The 27,195-nt window shown below is 41.5% G+C and overlaps 1 protein-coding gene across 1 annotated transcript in view; it reads right to left on the reverse strand.

Moving 5' to 3' along the window:
- The window catches only part of KIF13B (kinesin family member 13B), a 201,580-nt gene that overhangs the window by 80,578 nt on the left and 93,807 nt on the right, over positions 1-27,195 (reverse strand). Inside the window, exons 13-21 of the mRNA XM_047762410.1 lie at positions 24,749-24,883; positions 14,176-14,306; positions 12,797-12,883; positions 10,584-10,774; positions 9,841-10,051; positions 8,798-8,960; positions 5,559-5,705; positions 3,963-4,112; positions 3,351-3,479 (exon numbers count right to left, since the gene is read on the reverse strand). Coding sequence (XP_047618366.1) covers positions 3,351-3,479; positions 3,963-4,112; positions 5,559-5,705; positions 8,798-8,960; positions 9,841-10,051; positions 10,584-10,774; positions 12,797-12,883; positions 14,176-14,306; positions 24,749-24,883 — 1,344 coding nt within the window. The remainder of the gene's footprint in view (positions 1-3,350; positions 3,480-3,962; positions 4,113-5,558; positions 5,706-8,797; positions 8,961-9,840; positions 10,052-10,583; positions 10,775-12,796; positions 12,884-14,175; positions 14,307-24,748; positions 24,884-27,195) is intronic.

Consider the following 27,195-nt stretch of genomic DNA (forward strand, 5'->3'; position numbering starts at 1 on the left):
GAGAAATGGTTGATTCCAGGTCTGGGGCAAGAAATGTACAGGGCACATCAACACCAGAGAGAGCGGGGAAGCCACCATAGTCTCTGAGGGTCAGGGTTGTTCCCAGGGGTCGAGAACCAACTGCAGAGGCCCCCACAGGCCAAAGATGGGATCGTTTGAGCTTCAATACAGGTAGTAAATACAATGGAGCATATGACATTAAATATATTTAAATCCAAGAATTCATAATATGAAGATCAAAAATAAAAAAAAAAATCTCGCTGGTCAGTTTTGGATATTAGTAGGAAAACCAATTCATTATTTGGAAAACTAGTGAATAAAAAGAAATATTAGAGTGTTCACCCTGACTTTCCCATACAAACTGTAGCCCTGAATAGCCGAATGGTTGACAGCAGGGAGATTCACTCTACACAAGAATTCCAGCTAATAAGTGAATGGATGATGGAAGGATGGTGTCATTCTTTCCTAACTCCTAACGAGATGTCTAGGTAATAATCACCAGTGATTGCTAACATCCCCCAGAGAGAACTAGACATGATGTGCCTTCTGACGGAAGGAGACACTGTCCCCCCCAAAACATCACCTTTATCTCTAACTCCCATGTCACAGCAGATACATCTTCACACAGTCAAGAAAGCAATCAGCAAACCCCAAACAATGAGAAAATACAAGACAACAAACAGTTTCTACAATAAACAGATTGTAAGGTAAGAGCATAGGAATGCACACAGAAGGGAGCAAGCACGAGGGCCAGAGCCTGAAGATTAAAATACACACAACAGACCAGAGACCCGCCGACTGAGACAACCAAGGGAAGTTACTTCTCCATATTAAAAAAGTATAAGTTTTTGATTATGATAACATGGCTGGGTTGGTTTCTTTTACTCTTCTTTGAAGATACATAGTAAACTTGGAGTTCCCACTTGCCTCAACAGAAACGAATCTGACTAGCACCCATGAGGACGAGATTTGATCCCTGGCCTCACTCAGTGGGTTAAGGATCCGGTGTTGCCATAAGCTGTGTTGTAGGTCGCAGACATGGCTTGGATCTGTGTTGCTGTGGCTGGGGTAGAGACCAGCAGCTGCAGCTCTGATTCGACCCCTAGCCTGGGAACCTCCATGTGCCATGGCTGCGGCCCTAAAAACAAACAAACAAACAAACTATTCTTGATGAAATATGACATCCCGGATTGCTTCAAAATAATCCAAGGGGAGGTGACAGCAGAGAAACATCTCATGTATGTGAATAAAATAAGACTGACCATGAGTTGGTAACTGTCGAGGGAGGGAGGGTGAATGGGGAGTCAATGACATCTTCCTCATTGCTTTCCTATATGTTCGACATCTTCCATTAAAATAAAATCTAAATACATTTTAACTTCATTTTTTTTTTTAAAGTTTAAGCTACCCAGTGACAAAGATACATTTCTCAAGTGAGACAGTATCCTCGTATGTTACTTCATTATGCTACCTTTCACACACTGATCTTTCACAAGGTTGCATTTCTGGTCCATTGCCCTTAAAGTGGACCATTACAAAGTCAACAAGGCTATGTCTCCATCTTTGATAATCTTATAACCTCAAAGGAAATGTTCTGAAATCAAGTACAGTACAGTAAAGATTAACCTTTTAGTGAATTAAGAGTTTTATCCCCTCACACTGAAGGAATGGCCCTTCAACTACTACTTGAGGGCTTCCCAATATATACAAAGACCTACAGAAAGTGGCCCAACTCTTTTTGTTTGGGTCTTTTTCTTTTCTTTTCTTTTTTTTTAAAGGCCACATTACTGGCAGCATAAGGAGGTTCCCTAGCCTGGGAGCTTTAGCCTCCCCATACCTTGCAGCTGATGCCTGACTCACTCCTTCCCAAATCAACCCCAACTCTAAAATGTTCATGGAGTGTCTCTGGACCTAGGATAGACGATGAAATAAGAGTTAAGTGTACGCTTCCTTCACCTCACCTTTAAAGGGCCTCCTCCTCCTCATTTGTACACTGTTTTTAAGCTCCCTTCTGATTTCTCCCCCTTCAAAAACCTTTCTAAAGGGTTCCTACAGTGATCCTCAACCCATGGCACTCTGCTCACTAACATGTGCTTGGAAATGCACAAGGGGATGTCTTCCTTGTCGTAATGATGAGGGGCAGTGGCAGCTATGAAGGTAGTGGCAGTCTAGGAAGGTAATGACCTACTGACATTCACCCAGCAGTTACCCATGACAATGACAATACCACAGCGCCACATGGAAAAGGGAGTTTTACGTAACATGCTCCCCAAGTTCACCCTGAGTCTTATTTTTCCAAATATGTTCCCCAGACCTCACTCTCTGTATTAATTAAAGACCTTTGCTCTATGTCTCAGAACAACCCTTGTCTACCCCTCAGAGCATGTGGATCAGACAATACTGGAGTCTTCTATTCACTGTGTGAATCCTACACAGACACACCAACTAAACGAGCTGTTCCTTTAGAGCACGAATCCTGTCTCATTCATTTTCAGATTCCAGAACCTGGCACAATGTCCCATAGATAACTCTACACACAGTTCGTGAACAGCATGCCTATGAGGAGCAGAAAACAAAGGGTCTGAAATTGGGACAGGATGGATTAGCATAAGCAAAGGCACGTTCCTGAAGAGGAAATCAAAAAAATGTGGGGGGGGGGGGGAACAGTGTACAGAGTGACTCAAGGCCAGAGCTTAAGACCAGGGCGGGAATACGTCTCCAGCATCAGAAGGAATCAAGAGGCCCAATAGGAGGAGGAAACCTATGTGAAAAAAAAAAAAAAAAACTTCTCAGAGTTCCCCTTGTTGCTCACTGGGTTAAGGACCTGACAGTGTCCATGAGGATTTGGGTTCGATCCCCGGCCTTGCCCAGTGGGTTAAGGATCCAACATTGCCATAAGCTGCAGTATAGGTAGCAGATGTAGCTCAGATCCTGCACTGTGGCGGCTATGGGGTAGACCTGCAGCTGTAGCTCCAATTCAACCCCTAGCCTGGGAACTTCCGAATGCTGTAGGTGTGACCCTAAAAAAAAACCACAAAAAACAAAAAACAAAAAAGCCTGACTTCCCTCTATAAAGGTTCAGATAAACATGCACGCATATCATTTTAGAGCAGAATGGTCCAGAGGAAAGAGGTGACCTGGCCAAGGTTTCACAGAGGAAGGGAGCAGAAGTACTTGGCTACTGGGGAAGCCTGGATATATGATGAAATATGGTCTCTAGAACACTAAATATTAAAGATTTATTTAGAGACAGGTATCTCCGAAAAAGGACATAATAATTACTGTCTAAATACCCAAAATCCTCAAGACAAGCCCCATTTCTATGACTTCTAAGTAAGACTGGGACTCACCATGCATACAAGCTTGTTCTCCTGGGTCTCCTTATCAAAGGAGGCGTCTGGGGCATCATCACCACCGGCAAGTCTCTCCCCCACGTCCCCACTGATGCGCATCACCTCCACATGCAGCCGGCCTGCCACCTACAGCAAGGGGACAAAGCAGAGCCTTTTCCACATTTTGTTCTCTCTTCTGTTTTAGAGTCAAGTGGTCAGGTTGATGGTATAACAGGTTCTAACAGTTACTTTGCATCAAAGCACTTGGAACCATCACCATTAAGCAGTATGAAGACACAGGTATTACCAATACACATAAATGCTGGCTTGCCATCATTGATGAAAAACTGTAACAGAAGTTTACTATCACCACCCTGCTGTGTCTTGGACTGTTCTCTGCAGGAAACATGGCATGAACAGAAACCTAACTTCTCCTTCCTTAATTTAAAAAAATTAAGCTCCCAGGCCAGGGATCAGATCCAAGCTACGGTCTTGACCTAAGCCAAAGCTGCAGCAACACTGGATCCTCAACCCACTGTGCTGGGCCAGGGATTGAACCCGCATCCCAGAACTCCCAAGACACCACTGATCTTGCACCACAGAGGGAGTGCCACAGAGGGAGTGCCTAACCTCTCCTTTCTGGTTGACAATTGGAACAGCATATTGTAACTTCACATCATAGAAGAGGGACTCCAGGAAGACGTTAGCCACCCCAATGAGACTGTGATTCTCCTGCTCATCATAGAAGGGATCTGCACGCTTGAAGTAAGACCGTATCACCTGTAAAGAGACCCAAAACATACAACCTCATAAAAATCACTTACAATAACTTAATTCAACCTACAACTTTTTGATGCTGTCTAATAAAGTCATTAAACTTAGCTGAAGTATAGCACTGTGTTACTCAGGCATGAGTGAGCACACGCACACACATGCACACACACACGCACACACATGCACACACACACACATACTTCCCTACTCCCATTTAGAATGGTAGTCAGCACCCTTGACCTATGAGAGAGCAGTCCCAATAACACATCATTATTTTCATCATTTCTTCTCCTTTATGTAGAAACTTGCCACCTAAGGACAACGACAACAGAGAAAGCACACACTGGACTAAAAAAAGCAGCAGAGGAGTTCCCGTCGTGGCGCAGTGGTTAACGATCCAGCATTGCCGTGAGCTGTGGTGTAGGTTGCAGATGCGGTTCGGATCCCGCGTTGCTGTGGCTCTGGCGTAGGCTGGTGGCTACAGCTTCGATTCAACCCCTAGCCTGGGAACCTCCATATGCCGCGGGAGCAGCCCAAGAAATAGCAACAACAACAACAAAAGACAAAAAAAAAAAAAAAAGCAGCAGAATGGAGGAAACTGCTCTTCGTTTCTCACACCTATTCCATTTGTTCCTACGAGCCATTAGACTCACTATTGCTATAAGGTGACTCCCTTATAGATGCGTGGTTTGGTTTTTGCTATTTTTTGTTAATGTTTCATTTCTAAGTTGAAACAGAAAGGAATACAAAAGACAATTTAAAAAATTCACATGTGATCTAACTGTAAGAAGTCATTTTGACTGGTGAATATTTTTATAAAACAAGAGGCTCAGGGAGTAAACAACTTTATGGGGCAATAGGACCAGCAGTGTTGAAAATATGTAAAATATACATAATTCATATTTCTATTTTAAAAGGGACAAGTTCATGGCTGACCTAAATGAGGAAACCTGCAACTTGGAAAGAAAGCACCAGAGTTCAGAGCTATGGCACCTACTTTAGGCTCAAAAGACCTTCAAAAAATGTTAACAGTAATAAATACTAAGGTATCACTGATGTTCCTCTCAAAAAACAGATGCTGTAGGCTTATTATTTGCAAGGTTAAGTATGTTGAGAAATGGGACGAGAAAAGGCACAGTCTCTGTCCTAAAAGAAACGACAGTTCAGTATGGGAGACAGATACAGACAACACCAACAGAAGTCAGAATAAACATAAAGATTCTACTAGAAATTCAGATCACACAAATGAAGATAAGAAAAAAGGAGAGGCCAGAAAAATAGGCTACTAAAATTCTCGATTAGCTAAATGATTTACAAGATTAAAACAAGTATTTTATGTATCCAACAACGTATTTTGGACAACTGAACAGTTCTTCCCTAAAATGGGTAGGCTCATTCCTATATAGCTCCTTTTGTGACCATCAGTTAAGTAAATTTTCTCAAGTAACTTACTGGGGTATCTTCTTCACACTCCTTCCACTCCTGATAAAGGTCTCTCATATCCAACAACCTGTTGTCCAGTTTTTCCAAAGACCAAATTTGCTTCCCTTTTCCTTTTCTTCTCACCTGGATGGCAGGCTCACTAAGGAGAGAGCCTCGCTGTAAAGACAGCCAGAGTGACTTTGTGAAACACAGAGACATCAACACACATCATGCAAGTCAACCTCGAATGTTCTTTATCCGCCAAATGTCATCAATTGAAACTGAGATTGTATCACTTTTTAATCTGTTCAGTAGAAAACTTCCCAGAAATCTTGCAAGCTTAACACCTTTCTATCCAACTGCATTCAAAATTTAAATTTAAGCATAAATTTAAGTTTAGATTACACTTGGATATAAATTTAAATTCATAATCCACAAGACTAGATGTTTAATGGCAAGTCAAAAATGTCTTATTTAGACCATTATATGACCGAAGAATATCGGTGGTAGAAAGAGCAGCACCAGTGGGGAGGAACGTCAGCTGAGATGGATGGCTAACAATCTTTTACCTTTCAAAGGTTCAAATTTAAAATTTTTCTTGAATGGGCAGTATCTTCATGTGGTACAAAACGGTTAAAGGAGTAACTGTGAAAAGTATCCTGTTTACCCACTGTGAGGCAACAAATGACATCATCTCCCAAATACATATCATTTGAGTTTATTATTAAAACAATATAGAACTAGAGATGCTGATTGCATAACACTGTCAGTGTACTAAATGCCATGGAATTGTTCACTTTAAAACAACTTTTTTTATGTTATGTAAGCTTCACCTCAAAAAATTGTACTCATTAAAGTTTTTCCAGCTTCGAAAAGCAATGTACTTTAAAGGTAGGAAAAGGAGTTCCCGTTGTGGCGCAGTGGCTGACGAATCCGACTAGGAACCATGAGGTTAGGTTGTGGGTTCGATCCCTGCCCTTGCTCAGTGGGTTAAGGATCCGGTGTTGCCGTGAGCTGTGGTGTAGGTCACAGACGCGGCTCGGATCCTGCGTTGCTGTGGCTCTGTCGTAGGCTGGCAGCTACAGCTCCGATTGGACCCCTAGCCTGGGAACCTCCATATGCCGCGGGAGCGGCCCAAGAAATGTCAAAAAGACAAAACAAACAAACAAAAAAAGGTAGGAAAACTTTTTAAACTTTTTGAAATCATGAAGTGGAAAAAAAAAAAAACACCCCTGTGGACCTCCCCCACAGAGATGTACCTATCAGTTATCTAATCAACTGAGATTTACTGGAGAAAATTTTAAACTGTTCTGATATGTCCACTTAGAACACTGGAGAACTGTGAAAGACGCCAGTGTTGCCTTAACATCCTGCCTATTATAATCATTTCCAAAGGAGCAGAATTTCCAAAGCAGCATAATGAAGCAAAGATTTTTATAATTCTGACATTTAAAAATTATCATTCTCTCCAATACTGTAAAGGCCCTTCTACCTTATATTCAGCCAACCAGGGAATGAATAGGAAAATCTCATTAGTGATCCATGGGGAGCGGTTTTCAGAGGAGAAGGCTAGAACTGGGGCTAAATGGCCCTGAGCAAGATACTGCGGTGCCATGATTTGGCCCTCCTGCAAATAACTACAAGGATTGGAAAAGAAAAAAGAAAAAAAAGAAATGTCTGCTCCTTACCAAAAATCACCAGAGAGAGGTGAGTACAAGGCCAAGAGTAAGGACCACAACAACAGTGGCATTCACAGCATGGACAAGATAATAAGTGAAATAAGAATTCTAAAGTACAAAAAAAAAAAAAAGGTTTTGTTGGATAAAAAAGTTCAAGACCCAGACTGAATTAAGGAGACTGTCTCCTTAGGAAAATACTTCCTGGCCAGCTCCTCTCTCTGGCTGAAGTCTGAAAATAGTAAGCTCTTAAATCACTAATAATGGAGTGGATTAGTAGCCACTCATTAACAATGTGCACCATTTCTACCAGCAATGGAAACAGCTCCAGGAACACACTCCCAGGGCTGCTCCTTCCAACAAAGACCAAGCAGCAGCTCCAAGGAACACACTGTTGGGCTGCTCCTTCCAACAAAGACCAAGACAGGATTCACAGGAAAAGGCTAAAGCTATGCTTAATGGGAACATGTTCACATTTCTGATTTTTCAACTCAAACACTACAGACTACAGGAAGACTTGCTCTTGCTCTTTTCGGTCTTTGAGAAGATGCTGAGCCCTGTACCTTCTGTCCATGATTGGCTTTCCCCTACTAGTGTTTGTCTATGGAATCCCACTGCACCCATGGTTTGTCCTACAAATTCCATCAAGTAAAATAAAGATCTAAGAGGGTAAAATCTTTCAAATTACACAATAATATATATTGAAAGGCATTTCTCCATAACGTAATGACTGTATCACTTCATAATACCTTTATTACTAAAAACATAAGCATCCTATCGGCCAAATATCTACCCTGTGCAAAAACATTGATCTTGATGACATGATGCCATCCAAGAAAGACATGGTCCTTGCTATTAAATTAACAACAGCCAAGAAGGATTCATTACAGCTGTGCTATGTCAAGTACTACGGGAAAAACAAAGCACATGGACCTCAAATATTTATTCAAATACAAAATTATACCTAATCCATTAAAAATAATGCATTAACATGATTAAGAGCTATAACAGAAACTAAAAAAGAAATAAAACGACTGAATGGCAAGGATAAAAGATTGTGGTGGGACTTTCCCCTACATTTTACTAGGTTTCTGACATTATACAAAAAAGAGAGAGATGTGTGACCTTGAAATATCCACAGGAAACAACCAGTGAACAGTTTTCCCATGCCATCCACTGACAAGTAGAAAATTCCCTGCTATAAGTAAAATGAACACCTAACTTGGGTGGGCAGTGGGGAGGGTGGCAGAGTAACAGAATTAAAGGAAGAACCACTTGGGGAAGATTCAACAGGAAAGACGTCTCAGAAATAATTTAAACAAATTCGAAAAAAAGGAGTGGAGTAAAATAAATTGGTAGAGCTGGAGAGGCGGGTGGCATTGGAAAGGATATTTCCAGTGGATAAAATATGCACATGCACAAAGATAAGCGAGGGGAAGTAAATTCTGCTCAAGGGAAGAGGGCCAGTACAAACAATCTAGACTGCGGAGGGCATGGATGAGGACAAGGACAAACCCCACCACCACATCTAAATAACACAGAAGAGATTTTATCCAGCAATAGCTCTGTTTTCTCCATTAAGGGCAACCTCACCTTTCTGTTGGCATCCAGGCTGGAGGCTGGAATCTGGAGGGTTACTTTATACTCTGTTCTTTTATCCAATTCTTCTGCAATGTAACTAGCTTCTCTCACCAACAAATTGGCTTTAACAATTTGTTCCCTCAGCCTCATCAGGCTGTTATTCAGGGTGGCTTCTCTTTAAAAAAAGGGGGGGGAGGGGCAAATAATCATTAAAGCAGCACATCAGAATATTATAGAATGCATAACACATTAAGGCCACACTGCGAACCAAGCTTTACAACTGTCTCTTGCACACAGGGAATACGTCACCAACACGGACTCATGCCCGCACTTGAACATGGGCCTCGTCGTGAGCACTGGCACACACCGGCCAGAGACTATGGCAGAGCCTGGTAAACCTGCCTGTGTATAACAAATCACCTGTGAATCTGGATAAACTGAAGATTCTGACTCAATAGGTTGTGGCGGGAGGGGGGCGGTGGCAGTGGGGGCCAAAATGTTACATTTCTATCAATCTGCAGGGGACAGAAATGCTATCAGTCTGCAGACCAACTATGAAGAGCAAGAGGTTAGTTAAGTACAGTCCGTAACAATGGATAAGACACTGAGCGCAACGCTAATTAGCCCATGTAGAGACGACGCTTACGCTCTGAACCTCACTGGCACCATGCTTTACCTACCTGATAAACCATCTTTCTCTTTTCCTTTTTAAAAAAAGCATCTACCCCTGCTTCAGAACCTAAAGTATAATACAATGATAAAGTATAACTTTTAAGCACAAACATTTGTTTATTCAAATCCAAAAGCCATACAAACTGAAAATGGGGCTGCACCTAACAGGGGCAGTCTGAAATAAATCAGTGCCAACCGACAATTCCCATTTTCTTTCAAAAATGGAGGAAAAGAAAGATAATGCCGAGGAATTCTTAGCTGTACCATTCTCTTAATATCATTCATGTTTAAAGCAAGGTCTAGATTTTTCCATTCTGCTACCCAGGTGGGTTCAAGGTGATGAGCACAAGCTACAGGCAGCCAAGGCCCCAAGCTCTGCCTACCTCTCCTCGGCCCACTGCCTCAGCCGCTGCTGAGCACTGGGTGAGTGGAAAGAAAACCTGTCCGTGCTCCGGCAGTTCTGTTTCTCCGGAGACAGCCGTCGCCGGAGCTGCTCTAGTTCGTGTTCATACATGAGCCTCTGGCGCTCCAGTGCAGACCGTTTCTCCTCTTCGTGCTGTTGTTCTAGGCTGTTCAATATGGACTGCATGGGATCTAAAGAAGTTTTTTTTTTTTTTTTTTTAAGGTAAAAAATAAACGGTTAACTGCACAACATAAAATGACTCAAATGTTGTTTCTCTATTGTTATGCTGTTTGTCATCCTCATTAATAATGTAAGATTCTTAAAGACAGCTTTCCTTACTCCTAATTACTGACTGCATTATCTATTCTCTCAGATACATACCAAACCATCTTCCATATAGAAAAAGCAGGTATGTACCTTCTACACATAACCTAAGACCGAGTTAATGCTCCAGAAATCCACTACACGAGTAAGCCAGTGGCAGTCAGGTTTCGAATCTGGGAGATTCTATCAATGAGAATAAATTTTGCAGTCATTTGTGTATCAGGGCAGAAAGAGTAAGTTTTAGTAAGTATACTAAGTGAAAGCCAAAGACACAAAGGAACTGAGTACAGAGAACAATTGAAGATTTCCTTTTTCCTAACATTTAAAAAGTCTTGGCTACAAATATCTCTAACATTCTACCACCTCTGAGATTCTTAAACGCACGACGGGTCTGCTCACCATTCCTGCCCAGGGCCTTCATGGTCACCTCCATCTGTGCGTACTCGTAACTGAAGTTGATCTCACTGGACACCTCACTGGAGGAGTCTCCGTCTACATCCAGCTGCTCAGAACTGGCGTCATTCTTCATGGACGGGTCTTGTTCCTCATCCTCTCCACTAGCTTTCTTTTTCTTTTTAGGCAAGTTAAGTCTTGGGGGCAAAAAATACAATTTTTTTAAAGAAAGATATGCATTTACTCATTCCATTCATTAAATACTGGCTTCTGCTAGATGCCAAAGGGTTATTACTAGGTATGTACCAGGTCATGACTGTACTCAGAAGCTTATATCCTAGTGGGAGAAGTAAAACGTGTGTACAAATGGACGGCAACAGAGAGTACGACACAAGGCCACGTGACCAGCTAGGTGTTAAAGAAAAGCTGAGGACCCCCTTAGGCTGGAATAGCAGAGGAAGAGATGATGGAGGAGGAGGTCATTTGAGCCAAGCCTTAAAGGGTAAGGAGAAAGCAGGGTGTTAGGATAGAGGAACAGCATGAGATAAAAATGGAAATTCCCATAGTCTCCAGAGAAATAAAACAACACAGACGGAGTTCCCATTGTGGCTCAGTGGAAATGAATCTGACTAGCATCCATAAGGACGAAGATTCGATCCCTGGTCTTGCTCAGTGGGTTAAGGATCTGGCATTGCTGTGAGCTGTTGTGCAGGTTGCAGACACGGCTTGGATCTAGCATTGCTGTGGCTGTGGTGTAGGCCAGCGGCTACAGCTCTGATTCGACCCCTGGATTAGGAACCGCCATGTGCCTCGGGTATGGCCCTAAAAAGATAAATAAACATGCAAACAAAAAACAACACAGAGACACACAAAATCTGTATAGCATAAGTTGTGAGAGATAATGGTGAAGAGATGGACTTAACCCAACTATGAAGGCTCTGAATGCTAAGCCAAGCCATCTACACTTGATTTGAGAAAAAAAATGAAAAATATTTTCTATACACTTTGTCCCCTCTATTCTTTCTTCAATAATCAAAATAGCAACTGGCCCATAAGCAAAGGATCTAGTCAGTGTGATACCTGTAGCACGATGACCAATGACAGGAAGAGGAAGAGACCAGGATTTTAATTGTATACCCTATCCACCCCCTTGACCTTGCCAACACAACACCAGTTCTATGTGGGAAATGATGTGTGGTCCCAGGTCAGTGTCTTTGTCAACCTCCCTTGTAGCTGAGAGACAAATTCTAGCAAATGAGATGTACGTGGAAGATTGATGGAGACTCTGAGAAGATTTCTGCATTTTCTGATCAAGAGGACAGTTGGGGCTAGTCCTGCCACCCTTCAACTTCATCCTTCTCCTGTGTGCCTGAATTCTGCTCTGACGCCTAGAGTGGCGTGGCCATCTTTAGACCACAGGGAAAAGCCAAGACATTGACAAGAGACTTCTGGGTGTAGGGCACTTTTGAGAGGCTTGGCCAATGCCAGTAACTATCTTCTTTCAGAATTCTTGTTTTCTTGGAGAAATGAATTATCTGTTTAAGCCATTATAGTCAAGTTGACATTACCTGCAGCTGAAAGCATTCCTAAATCAAGTGTTTTTTATCAAATTATTTTATGGATTAGGAAACAAAACCACTACTTTTCCAATAAGAAATAGAAAGATAAGCATGTCAGAAAATAATTTTTTTTTTTTTTTTTTTTGCCATTTCTTGAGCTGCCCCCCATGGCATATGGAGGTTCCCACGCTAGGGGTCGAATTGGAGCTGTAGCCACCTGGCCTACACCAGAGCCACAGCAATGCAGGATCCGAGCCACGTCCATGACCTACACCACAGTTCACAGCAATGCTGGATCCTTAACCCACTGAGTGAGGTCAGGGATCGAACCCACCACCTTATGGTTCCTAGTCAGATTTGTTAACCACTGAGCCATGATGGGAACTCCCAGAAAATAATTCTGATACAACCATCTTCTACTGGGAAATAAAAAGGGGAAAATATGCAAGTAAACAGTATTTTTCTTGAGTGTACTGTCCATGTATACCATGGGATCAAACCATATAGCAAACAAGCATATACACAGTGAATAAATATATATATTCACAAACCAACATATAATTTTTATGGCATTATGTTTACTATTTAATATATATTCTTCTATTTCAGAGTATAATCATCAATGATCTTCCTCTTTAAAAACCATGAATAATGTTATACCTGAAGAAGTGGTTGTTTCCCCATAATATCCTGTCCCCATGGTGTAGCTGAACAGGACTGGATACAGAAGAGCCATTTACAAATGTTCTGTGGGCAGAAGAGGGCAAACATGTAAACGATGATTATCTTGTTCTTGCCTTTAATTTTTCCAATACAATAGAGGCAAAACGAAATCATCAAGTCCCCAGAAATAAAACCTGCCCTTAGTGAATTTTATTATCTGTATTTCCTTCTTTGCTAATTGATTTACCTAACATGCTTATGGTACCAAGTACAATAGATTATTGTCCTCTATTTTCCAAAGTTCTAAATTTGTTATATAGCATATTAAGGAATAAATATGGAACCAGTATAGCCACTAATAAAAAGATGGTGGTGGGGTATATTACAACTAAAATGAGTATATCCAATATACATGGATAAAAAGAGCCATCAACTAACTCAGCTCGGACATATCTACAGGTGTCACTAGCAAAAAACGAGACTTCTGTTAAACTCTGTAACTTCCTACAACACAAAAAAAGTCCATGTTCTATCAACATATAGAAGATTTATAAGATCCACTTGACTGCTTATCTCAACAATAGAGTTCAAAAGAAGAAATGGTGGGTAGAAGGATTACTAAGGAAAAAATCTGGAGAGGCAGGAAATAAACAGAAAATTATGCACACCACTAGAAGATTGACATTCCTGGAATACCAGTTTCATCATGCCTCTCCCCCACTGAAAGATACATCTGCTTAGACATAGGCTAAAGGTCAATTCTTTAACTTCAAGGCCCAACAAAAGGAAACCCTCTTTATCTCCTCCATTCTCTCTTCTAGTGAATTCTCAACTTAAGAAAAAAAATAAAAGGGGGGGGGGGAAGAGGGGAGATAATGTTCTGTCCACTAAACATGACTACCTCTTCCGCTGAAGAGAGGCTTATCCCAGTCCTACAACCTAGAATAATAGGGTTCCCCTTCCTCTTCACTCCCCTGAGTCTCACTCAATTTGGTTTCTACTTCTGGCCAAGGAATGGCAGATGCTGAGAAATATGAGAAAAATAGGAAGGATGTAAGGGATTTTGTTTCAAAAATAGTAGAAAGCCATCTGGCTGTATGGCGAGTGGACAAGGAAAAAGATTAGGGTGCTGGCAGGGGTTCCAATCAAGATTTAATGGGGGCTTTACTTAAGGACATGCTAGTGTGCAAAGACAGGAAGGACGGCTCTAAGCAATATTAAAAAGTTAAATAGTAGGAACTTGGTAACTAACTGGTTATCCTCATTAAGTTAATGTAAAAGTACACAAGGCCAAATGTCCTCATACCATCCTCAACTAGTGTTCTTTCTTCCTTTTAAAAATTACCATGACAATGAGACTAATTAAAGTATATTACCTGGTGTTCTTCTGAGGAGTCAGCATAACCTGGCCTTCTGATGTGATGTCTATGATACAATGTTCAGGAAGAATTCCCATTCCACACAGCTGGATATCTTGGGAATCTGCTGAACCTATCAATGTATGTTCCTACAAAAGAATTAAATTCACTGATTAATACTGCATTCTTACAGGTACACAAACTGAAATCATCTACTTTGACCTCTCATACGTTGTTCTGTTACCTTAGCTAAAAGATTTTTAAAGCAAATGAAGTGGTGGGAGGAATTTCTACCTTTCTCCAAAATTCACTCTACAGTCCTATTTCCTTATAACTCAACTCAGCGCATTATTCCTTATAACTTTTATTTATTTTTTTTTTTGTCTTTTTGCTATTTCTTGGGCCGCTCCTGCGGCATATGGAGGTTCCCAGGCTAGGGGTCCAATCGGAGCTGTGGCCACCAGCCTACGCCAGAGCCACAGCAACGCGGGATCTGAGCCGCGTCTGCAACCTACACCACAGCTCACGGCAACGCCGGATCGTTAACCCACTGAGCAAGGGCAGGAACCGAACCCGCAACCTCATGGTTCCTAGTCGGATTCGTCAACCACTGCGCCACGACGGGAACTCCATGAGTTGAGTTATAACTTTTAAACCTAAAACTATATTTTTATATCAATGTCTATACTGTATTTGCTTTTTTTCCATTGCAATCTTAACAATTCCAAAATATTTGGAATTAATCTAAATATTTTATACTACTCTGAGAGTATGAACCACATGTCAATAAAGTTCAAAAATACTCATCTGAAAACCCACAGTTACTTAAGTACAACACCTACCTGGTCTCCAGCAAGATAAGTCCATAAAGATAAAGAGCTATTCAAATGTAAGGAGTTTGCTAAAACTAAAGGTATCTTGTGATTCACACTGTTTCCCTGAACCTCCTAAAAGATGTGGTAGATGCATTCCTCTCACCATAAACCACCACTCAATTCTCTAACCCCCAATCACCAGCATCACTTTTTGGCAGGTAACTGAGAAAACGGACATAAAAACTGAGCTCCCTCTTATGTGCTTCAACATCTGACTGCCCTTAAGTGCTGACATGACCTGCAAGTGTCCTGAGGCCACCTTCTCTTTCTACACACCTAGATCAGGAGTCAGATGCGCAATATTCTAGGCTCTGTGCATCCTACATCATTACTCACTTTGCCTTGTAGTGTGAAAGCAGCCACACAATACACAAAGGAACAAGGCTACTCTCCAATAAAACTTTACTTATAAACGCTGAAATCTGAAATTCATATAATTTTCACATGTCCAAACTATTATGATTCTTTTGATTATTTCTCCATTTAAAAAATATAAAAACCGGAGTTCCCATCATGGCTCAGCATTTTAAGAACCCAACATGTATCCATGAGGATGTAGGTTTGATCCCTGGCCTCGCTCAGTGGGTTAAGGATCCGGTGTTGCCGTAAGCTGCAGTGTAGGTCACAGACACAGCTCAGATCTGATGTTGCCATTATCCTGGCTGTGGCAGAGGCTGGCAGCTGCACCTCTGATTCAACCCCTGGCCCAGGAACTTCCATATACTGCAGGTACAGCCCTAAAAAGACAGAAAAAAAAAATATGCAAAAACCTTTCTCAGCTCCTGGGCCATATGAAAACAGGTAGGTAGCAAGATTTAACCCATGGAGGTAGGTTGCTGACCCTTGACCACGATGACCTCATCCAGACCAATGGGCTTTAAACGACATCTGTATAGAAATTAAACCACTAACCAGGAACTATAGACTTTAGTTCCATCATGTTCCCTCCTCCACTACCACTTTCCTAGTCCCAGCCACCAGTGGTCTTGCCCACCTGGCACAACCTGGATGTCTAAAGACATTTCAAAGTGAAAGGGCCAAAGCAGCACTTTTGCTTCAACCTCTCCACCACCCACTCTCTTCCCCAAGACCAATGGCACTACCCTACCACCACCCACTCGGTCCACTGAAAAAGCTTAGATGCTATCCCGGAGTCCTCTCTTTGCTTAGCAGCCTACCTCTAGCCCATGTCAATCAGGAAATCCTCACGCACTCACCCTCTGAAACATATCAAGAATCAGTTCATTTTCTCCAACTCCACTCTCACATGCCAGACCCTTGCCTGGGTGAATTCAAAAGGCTCCTACTATTTCTCCACTTCTATATACCTCATTCCATCCACTCCAGTCACAACAGCTGACCACGTGATCCTCTATTTAGAGCCCTCTAGTGGCTTCCAAGGAAGTTCAAATTCTTACCCAGGCTTACACCCTCTGTGATCCGTTCCCCACCAATCTCTCTTATTCCAGCTCAGCCACACAGGCCTTTCATCTGTGCTCTGAACACACTGACAATTTCCTCTGTCTGAAGTGTTCCTCTTCTGATCTCAATATTGGTAGTTTATATTTCTACCTCAGCTTTTAAGGGCACATCCTAAGAGAGGTGTATCCTGAACCGACAATCAGAAATAGCTACCCTATTACTCTCATACCTGAATTTCCTACATAGCACTGACTTGCAGGTTTACCATCCATCTCCACAGCTAGCTCAGAAACCCTAAGGGAGCAGAGATCAGCCTGACCTGCACCCTGCCCCCTGTCATTGAATTCTAAGCATGTAGCACAGGCCTGATACATTTAGCCATTAAATAAATATAAAAGAAAAATAAATGAATAATCACTTCCTTTAGCAATCCCTTCAGACTCAGGAAGAACATTCTCTCCTCTTCCTTGCCAATAACCCTTTCAACTGTGCTCTGGGGAGTTCTCTTGTGGCGGACCTGGCATTGTCACTGCAGTGGCTCAGGTCACTGCTGTGCCTCATGTTCAATCCTTGGTCTGGGAACTTCCATATGCCTTGGGCACAATCAAAAAATATATATATATATATTCTTTTTTTTTTTTTTACTTTTCTTTTTTTTTGTCTTTTTTGTCTTTTTTGCCTTTTCTAGGGCCGCTCCCGCGGCATATGGAGGTTCCCAGGCTAGGGGTCCAATCGGAGCTGTAGTCTCCGGCCTACGCCAGAGCCACAGCAACGCGGGATCTGAGCCGCGTCTGCAACCTACACCACAGCTCATGGCAACGCCGGATCGTTAACCCACTGAGCAAGGGCAGGAACCGAACCCGCAACCTCATGGTTCCTAGTTGGATTCATTAACCACTGCGCCATGACGGAACTCCAAAATTATATTCTTTGTTCCAATTCTTCTCACCCCTTCTGGGATCTCAGTCTCATAAAAAGCCTTCTTCTGGAGTTCTCATCATGGCTCAGCAACGAACTCAACTAGGATCTATGAGGATGTGGGTTCGATCCCTGGCCTTGCTCAGTGGGTTAAGGATCCAGCGTTGTTGTGAGCTATAGTGCAGGTCACAAACGTGGCTCATATCTTGCATTGCTGTGGCTGTGGAGTAGGCTGGCAGCTGTAACTCCGATTTGACCCCAAGCCTGGGAACTTCTGTATGCCACATCTTCGCCCCTGCCCCCCAAAAAAAGGAAAAAAAAAAAAAGCTTCTTCCTTTCTATTATTTTCATTTCCCCTTTTCTGGAGGTTTCTTCTTTCAACTATGCTGCAGTAGTGTTTCCCAGGAAACAAAGAGCTGGGATCAGAACTGTACCATGGTACCCTACTGAGTCATTGAGGAGAGTATATAATATACACAAAGAACATTCCAGGCAATTGTCCACTCAATATTGGCTGAGGCTTCCTGGCCAATACCATACTTTCCTAACCTGCAGAACAGGACTTGATGAGGTGGAATCTACAACTAATGCTTTAGTGACATTCGGTGGCAGGACTACGGAATCCATTACACGCCTTTCCTGATTCCCCACCTCTGCCCTGTCTTACAACACCAGCTGCAAAGTAGAGAGAAGTTCCAAAAGGGAGGAAAAAATTCTGAAGAGAAAAAGAGCCCAAGACCACTGTAAAAAGAAGAAAAGATCTCCAAAGCACTTGGGTTAGGCCACTTCTATGTATCATCCCTTTCCTCCTTCCACGAGAAAGTCTAGCACAAGTCCTAATTGTGATGCCAAAACCTTTTTTGTGTACTTGAGGGTGGAGGTAGTTGGGCATACAGAACCAACTCCTACTGTCACACTCCAAGATTAGACACAGGTTCACTCCCATGTCACTGCCTTGCTTTGGTTCTCTTTGCCTGAAATGCTCTTCCCTTCATCTAAATACAAAATAGCTTTAACACCTACTTCTAACTTCATCTACTTACAGGTTTCAGTAGTAGCCTACACTGACTTCCCCCTTCTCTAAACCCCTATTACACTCAGAGTCAGCACCGCAATTTACTATTGCATGAATGTTGGCTTTTTCCTTTATTTAATGGCTGTGTCTGCAGAAGGTGGAGGTTCCAGGGCCAGGGATCAAATCCATCCCACAGCAACAACACCAACCACAGCAGTGAAAACGCCAGACCTTAACCTACTGAGCCGTCAGGAAATTCCATTTTTCCCTTATTTAGATAGTAACCTATACTCTCATGTCTTCTCCAACAACAAACATAGTTCATGATACACAGTGAAAGCTGCTAGGGGTCTGCTGATAAACTCAATTAAAAATCATCAGAGATATCAGCTCAAACACAAAGGTCTAATCCAAATTCTAGAAGAAAAATTTCATATTTTGAGCACTGAGCAAATATACTGAGCACCTATTTTGAGCTGAGCACTGAGCCACGAGAGACAAAAAAATACGCAACATCCCTTAGAGTTCCTGTAGTGACACAATGGTTAAGGAATCTGACTAGGAACAATGAGGTTGTGGGTTCGGGTCCCTGGCCTTGCTTAGTGGGTTAAGGATCCAGCATTGCTGTGAGCTGTGATGTAGGTAGCAGAAGAGGCTTGGATCCCAAGTTGCTGTGGCTCTGATGTAGGCCAGCGGCTGTAGCTCCAATTCGACCCCTAGCCTGGGAACCTCCATATGCTGCATGAGTGGCCCTAGAAAAGGCAAAAAGACAAAACACACACACACACACACACACAAACGAACATCCCAAATGTAGACCTTACATTATAAATGACAACATCAGTGTCTCATTTGAAGTTATAATCTATTCTGATTTGGATGATGATTTGCTGGAATCTCAAATATTGAGTTCTAAAAGCTCAAATCTGCTAAAGCCATAAACAAGTTAGACAATAAGCTTTTTAATAAGTTTTTCCTAAGAACCTATATTGCTCTAAGGACTGCAATAAAAATAACTGATGAGGAAAAGAAAGAAACTTATCATAGGTCAGAACAGAAGCTTATCTAATGAGTAACTAAATGCTGTGAAAGTACAAAGTATCAAGGACACCTTTTCAGTCTCCATGTGATATGTGAGTATAACAACTCTAAAGTATATTGGTTTTAGGGAAAACTTTACCAAATACCTTTTCGTCCATTTCATTTAACTTCACTGAAGATGATTCGTTAACTATTGTATGAATGTGTATGTACCTTGCTTCTTTGCGAATCAACTATTTATGTGGCTCTTCTGAGACTTTCCCTTTGATCAACTAAGTCCTAAAAAAGAGAGAGAAGGAGGGAAGAGGAGGTGGGGGAAGGAGATGAGCGGCTTTTCCCACTCTGCAAGCAGGGAGAGGAGCACATTAGTAACAGCCTGCGAGGTCACTCAGCTTTTCCAGTATTCTCAGACAATTTCTGGAGGAAAAGTTAAGTTAGGCAATAAGCAGACTAGTATCTATTGCTCTTTACACATCTAGATAATCAATAATCTTTAACAAAGAAATCACCCTGGCCTAACAGATCCTGGACTCTGAAGATAGCCTTTCAGGAATGAAGGTGAGGAAGGAAGGAAAGGAATCTTTCTGTCTTTTACCAATTCGAATATTACTCGAGAGGAGCCAAACTGCTGCCATCCAAGAACAGCCACACCTTTTTTATTCACCCTGAGTCACTTAGAGCCTGGCCCACAGCTCCATCAACACTGGATGGCTGCAGTCCTGCCATTCTGACCACCCCTACCAGTGACTAATGCAGGCAGGCAGTTACCTTCAATGGGAGCTATGTTTCTGGTAGGATCGCATGCTTTGAAGGTGCTGGGTAATCACAGGTACAAATCTTGATCCAGTGAGTGTGTGTGTATATTACCCTGAAATCCTTCAGAATCACCCCTGCTTCCCCAGCCATCCATAGGTGACTTATGAAAAGACTCAAAATTGCACAAATAAAATAGCTCTCCTGAAAGATTTGGTAGATAATCCAAAGGCATGATTGGAATTATTGAACTATGAACCTATTTCTGTAATTTTAAAATATGTATCAGTATAAATCTACCTATCTATCTATACACACATATAGGAATAGATCCAGTGGATACAGATAAAAATGTTAAATATTAACTGTGGCTGTTGGAAATTTGGGCACTAATCCACCCTTTTATTTCTAATGGTTTGGGGCAGGTTTTATTTTTTGGGTTTTTTGTTTTTGTTGTCTTTTTAGGGCTGTACCTGCAGCATAGGCATATGGAAATTCCCAGGCTAGGAGTCTAATCGGAGCTGCAGCTGCTGGCCTACACCACAGCAACACAGGATCCAAGCCTCATCTGTGACCTATACCACAGCTCACAGCAATGCCGGATTTTAACCCACCGAGCGAGACCAGGGATTGAACCCAAGTCCTCATGGATAATAGTCAGGTTTGTTACTGCTGGGCCAGAACAGGAACTCCCACTCTAATGTGTTCTCACATGACCTGAAGGGCGGAAAAAAAATGTTTTTAAGGTGTGGAAAGCAGTTCTTCCCTCTAGAAGCTTGGCTTATGTTGGTATAAATCCCCAAGTCCTTCAAAAAAAAGCCTAAAAAGAGAACTACCATATGACCCAGCAATTCTACTCCTGAGTATATATCTGAAAAAGACAAAATCATTAATTTTAAAAGGTACATGCACCCCAATGTTCACAGCAGCATTATTTACAATAGTCAAGGCAAGGAAGTAACCTAAATGTCCATCAACTGATGAATGGATAAAGAAGATATAGTACATATACACGATGGAATACAACTCAGCCAGAAAAAAGAGCCACATTTTGCTACTTGCAGCAACATAGGTGAACTTGGAGGGTATTATGCTAAGTTAAATAAGTCGAACAAAGACAAATACTGTATATCACTTATATGTGGAATCTAAAAAATACTACAAACTAATGGATATAACAAAAAAAAAGCAGACTCACAGATACAAAGAACAGACTAGTGGATATGGACTGGGAAGTAGAGGAAGGCAATATAGGATTGGAGAAGTGGGAAATACAAACCACGGAGTTTAAGTAGGCTTAGCATGTACTGTATAACATGGGGAAGAGAGCCAACATTTTGTAGTAACTGTAAATGGAGTGTAACCTTTAAAACTTTTATAGGAATTCCCACTGTGGCACAGGTGGTTAATGATCCAGCCAAGTCTCTGGTATTGCTGGTTTGATCCCTAGCCTGGCACAGTGGGTTAAGGATCAGGCATTGCCATAGCTACAGTGGCCAGAGATGCTGCTCAGGTTCAATCCCTGGCCCAGGAAATTTCATGTGCTTCAGGTGCTTCTGAAAGAAAAAATAAATAAATAAAAATATTGTATAAAAATTGAAAAATAATAAAATCATTAAAAATAAATAAACACATTTCCAAGTCTACCTCAGGACTGCAGGCAGGCTTTGCCTTGCACAAGAGTGCAACATTGTAAAAATAACTTAGCAAAAGGATCTTCATAATCAATGGGGAAAACTGCAATAATTCTGTGCCCAGGACATGTGGAAATTCTCAGGCCAGGGGTTGAACCCACATAATGGCAGCAACCCAAGCTGCTTCAGTGACAATGCTGGAGCCTTAACCCACTGCTCCATGAGAGAACTACCTGTGACATTTAAATATGTCTGCAAAACCATGAAGAATTCTTTGTTATAATGTATAGGGAAATGAAAAAGTAGTAAAACTAGTATTTTTGAGTACACTGTCATTTAGAACATTAAAAACCTGAAATTAAAAGTATTTTATTTCTTTACTAAAAGCTAATCAAAAATAGTTTGAACAGTGCTTGCCTCCTTCTTCTCAACTTGTAACTCACAACATGGAGTGAGCGTAACTTCCATGCCTTGGTGAATTGCCACACTCCTTTCTAAGCATCTACGTTTTATCCTTTGTGCTTCCAACATTGCTAAGTATCTTCAAGAGCTCCTTTCATGCAGAGTGTTCCCTGGTGTCACTGCCTTCCAGACACCCTCATCCTTCACATCACAACCACTTCCGTGATTTACTCCAATCAGTTGCCTTCACAACTTCCTTTGGCTGCACATCTAGAGATCTAATGAATGGCAGCAATGTTAGCATTATCTACCAAACTGTTTTCACTGGAATTTGTGTATGTTGGAACTGTGCGAGGCAAAAGCTGCCTGTGCATGCAAATTAGATGCAAAATTACCTTGTGAGTTACATTCTACATACGGTTTGGCCACCATACCTGCTTCTGCCAGTTCTAGACCGAACAAATAAATTGAGGATTCTATTCTAGTAGAGAACCATTCAACCTGAAACTAGAAAGAATGTCAGAGGTAATTTACAGGTAATTTAATCCAGTGCCCTCATTTTATAGACGGGGTGCTGAAAGTCAACCAATGATATGAAGTCATCTGCCCAGCATCTAAACTGACTTGAGAATCTGAAGGCAAAGAAATGAAAAATGCTCGGTCTCTAAATTCCTCCATCCCACATCACGGTATCAACTTACTGAAGCAAAAGCTGTTCTTGGACTGTGACCATCCCTTTGAATGTGCTTTGTCATGAATATGTTTTTGTCATGGGTCCAGCCTGGGCAATGAAGAAATCAACACTGCCTCAAACTCTGCCAAAACAAGGCTGACCACATAGTCTGAAACAGAATCCCAACACCTCCACACAAGATGACCAGAAATATTTTGACTGCTTTCCAGAAGTCTTTAAATAGTTCCTTTGTGTAATTTTTTAGTTAAGGAACAGATATGAATCAGGTCTTTTTCTTGTTGGGTGTATGTGTGTGTGTGTTCCAGTTCAAACTTCATCACATCAGAAAGAAAGAGAATTCACAGATCCAAAAATTAAAAGGGCAGAATATTCAAGTTCTATCTCATACTGCGTCTCTCCTGGAGCATATGAATATCTACAGCTGAAATTCTAACACAAAATGCTGCCAACATTGTTTAGAGGCACTGCAGGTGATGTACTAATACATCTTCCCCCCCCCCACCCCAAAGGAAGAGGATAATATAATAAGGTATCAGAGAATGAAATGAGAAAAACGGTATGTAGGGTATTTTATATGTGTATAGTGCTTCTGTTTATAAAGTGCTTCTATACGTCCAATCCCATTTAATCTTCCAGGAACCCTGTGAAGTAGCCAAACAGAGAAAACTTCCATTTATAGAGGAAGAACCTACTGGACCAGAAACCCAGGGCATCTCCCTCCTAGCCCAGCGTTGCTCTCACTGCACATAAGGCCTGAGGGTGCACATACGAGTATTTGTATCAAAGACACAGTTTCACTCAGCACAATATAATGTGGTATAACACTTATGAACAAAGGGCCTTATCAAAATACCACGAAGCAATTACCCCAGATATTTCTAATAAAAACTTGGAAACCAGCCAATGCATCATGAATCCTTCAGTCTCTAGAAATGAAATGACACAATTCTCTAATTTTAAAGCTGCTTCCATCTGTACCAGTTTGTCTTTTCACTTCCCTAGTCACTAACTTAGTTAAACCCACACAGATAGTTCCTGTATTATGAGGGAGAAAATTTTTTCCTAATATTAACCACATGTCAGAGCCATATAGTCCATTATAAAATTCTTATGCTCTGGGCTTGGCAAAGGCAACTGGGAAAACTCTGTATTATTTATGTACATGTCTCAGGATTGATGCTCATTCTAAAGTTGTCTCTGTCTTCCTGATGTGTCCCACAACCTATAGATTTCAATGTATATGAGTATACATATATACAGTGTATGTAGGTTTCAAGGTATATTTGGTTTTCTCTGCTCCCTACTCTGACCCTCTCAGTCTCTAAGTGACCTACTTTCTTTTTTTATAAGTTGATATTACAAAATTTCCTAAGAGTTACTGGAAAAACAAACTTCAAAACAAGTGGTCCTCAGAACATAACTTTCTTTAAACATTTCCTCTTGTAAGCAAAGAGACAACTCACAAAAAGAGTGTGGTTCATAGACATCACCAAAACTTTAGTCTACCAATGAAGCATTTAATTTAAAAGTCATTCTTTAAGCTTGAAAGTGATCTACTTAACTTTGGTTGAATCACATTAAATGATAGAGGCTAAGCTATTTCATTTGTTAGAAATAATATCAGAATATCATTTTTTATATTTACAAGGTTGAATGACATCACTCGAAGACTAAAAAGAGAAAGTGACCCCAGAAACTCAAGATTTTTACACATGCCAGCTAATAACACGCTAACTCGCTATTTATGAATATGCAGGGTTCTCCAAGTTTTAAAAATACACCATGAAAAACAGTTCTATTTCGTGGCAGGAAACAGTAGGAAGGCCTATTACTTCACCTTTAAGTAGTAAACCAGAAGTTCATTCAGAGCAGGATCAGCATTCAGATTAACGAGAAAACATTTATCATCCCCAACTTTAATTCCGGAAGATTGCAGCGATATTCCCAGACTCTCCAGCTGTTTCTGTCGCTCCTGTAAATGTATTAGAGAAGTATTAATTCTGCAGCTACTGAGGCAGCATAATATAAAAAATCTTATATTAATTATTAAATAACTTTATAACTCAAATACATTATCTTAGGACATGGTATTATATAGATTACTGCATTTGTTCTTTCTAAACTACATAATGTCTTATTAATTAAAACCTTTTTTTTTTTTGTCTTTTTGCTATTTCTTGGGCCGCTCCAGCGGCATATGGAGGTTCCCAGGCTAGGGGTCGAATCGGAGCTGTAGCCACCGGCCTACGCCAGAGCCGCAGCAACGCGGGATCCGAGTCACCCGTGTCTGCGACCTACACCTACACCACAGCTCACAGCAACGCCGGATCGTTAACCCACTGAGCAAGGGCAGGGACCGAACCCGCAACTTCATGGTTCCTAGTCGGATTCGTTAACCACTGCGCCACGACAGGAACTCCACCTTTTTTAATTTCAAAAATAAAGCCATTTGGAGTTCCCACCATGGCTCAGTGGTTAATGAACCTGACTAGCATCCATGAGGACACGGGTTCGATCCCTGGCCTCGCTCAGTGAGTTATGGATCTGGCGTTGCCGTGATCCGTGGTGTACGTCGCAGACGCGGCTCAGATCCCGCCGCATAGGCTGGAGGCTACAGCTCTGATTTGACCCCTAGCCTGGGACCTTCCACATGCTGCAGGTGAGGCCCTAAAAAGATAAACAAAACAAAAAATAGCAACCAAGTGTGTACTGATGAGTTCTTAATTTTCTTTTTTTTCTTTTTTTCTTTTTTTCTTTTTTGTCTTTTCTAGGGCTGCACTCGGGACATATGGAAGTTTCCAGGCTAGGAGTCTAATCGGAGCTGGAGCCACTGGCCTACACCACAGCCACAGCAACTTGGGATCCAAGCCTTGTCTGCGAACTACACCACAGCTCATGACAACGCCGGATTCTTAACCCACTAAGCAGGGCCAGGGATCGAACCCACAACCTCATAGTTCCTAGTCGATTAACCACTGAGCCACAACAGGAACTCTGAGTTCTCAATTTTCATTCATGAATATATCTAACATCCTGAATTTATCTTTCCCATTTAATTCTCTGTATATGAGCAAATATAAGCATGTTTACTCAACGGTGATCTTTCTAAAAAGCCAAGTATTCAATAAATTCCACTGCTTGATATCCTCAGTGAGTCCCAAGCTGAGATAAAGGCCAAACTCCCTCAACAAAACCCACAGGGCCCTTCAATCTGGCCATTTACCCTCCATGGTCACGTCTTGTCACCCTGCTCTCAAAGACTGTAAGCAGCTAAGGGAACATCTTCCAGACTCCTGAAGTGTCAAGAATGTTCCCTCTAGCTGAAGGGGTTTTACACCCACTCCTTCAGCAGGTGCCTGTTCTCATACTTGGTAACTGTTTACTCGACCATTTCTCTGTGCGGCATGGACCCCATCTATCCACTGTGTATTCCTAGCACCTAACACAGTACATAAGCACTCAAATTGTCAGTGTGGTAAATTTATTAAAAGTCGGCACAGAGGACTCAGAGAGCCTGGCTGACTTGGATCAGACGCCCCCATCCCCAAATGATGTGAAAAGTTCTTCAAAAAATAAATCCATTTAACTTAGTTCAATGATATATTCCCCCAAGTAATCTGACCAAGTACCATTTTTTTTCCCCAAGAGATTTATTAACAGTGTGTGGCTATGCTGCCAGAAATACATTTTAGGAAATGCTAGTCTGTACTGCAAAAGAAGTCAATGACCAATAGCCCAGTGAGAGGAAAACAAAGTTCTGTAGCACTAAGGCCGAAGAGCTTGGAAAATAAGGTGCTGAATGAGGTGTTGGCTAAGACTGGGGGTGGGGGAGTCCCTGAGAAAGGGAGAAGGCAGTTAGGTAAAGAAAGATGCTACAGATAAGCTTTTCTAGCGCTGCACTCTCACACCTACCCTGCTCTGTATTAGAGCAAAACACCCCAAGTACAAGAGCACTTCCAAGTTAATGTTCAGCTTTCGGAGTAGCTCAAAAATGCTCAAACTAGTCCCAAATTGAATAATTATTAGAATAACCCTAATTTATGAAAACCTGAAAGTATGTAATGAGAAGTAAAGCTAACACACAGGTGTATTCTCTTCTGTGTAAGTTGAAGGATATGCTTTAAAATAACCAAGTGCTGGGATACAGATAAAACAAGACTGGTCATATGCTGATCTTTAATGCAATCAGGTGATGGGCATATGTGGCTAGATTATACTCTTATTTTTATCTGTTTTGAAAAAGATGGTAATAAAAAACGTTTAAAAATCAAATTCTCAGAGTTC

The sequence above is a fragment of the Phacochoerus africanus genome, chromosome 15, assembly GCF_016906955.1.
Source record: "Phacochoerus africanus isolate WHEZ1 chromosome 15, ROS_Pafr_v1, whole genome shotgun sequence".
Classification (NCBI taxonomy): Eukaryota; Metazoa; Chordata; class Mammalia; order Artiodactyla; family Suidae; genus Phacochoerus; species Phacochoerus africanus.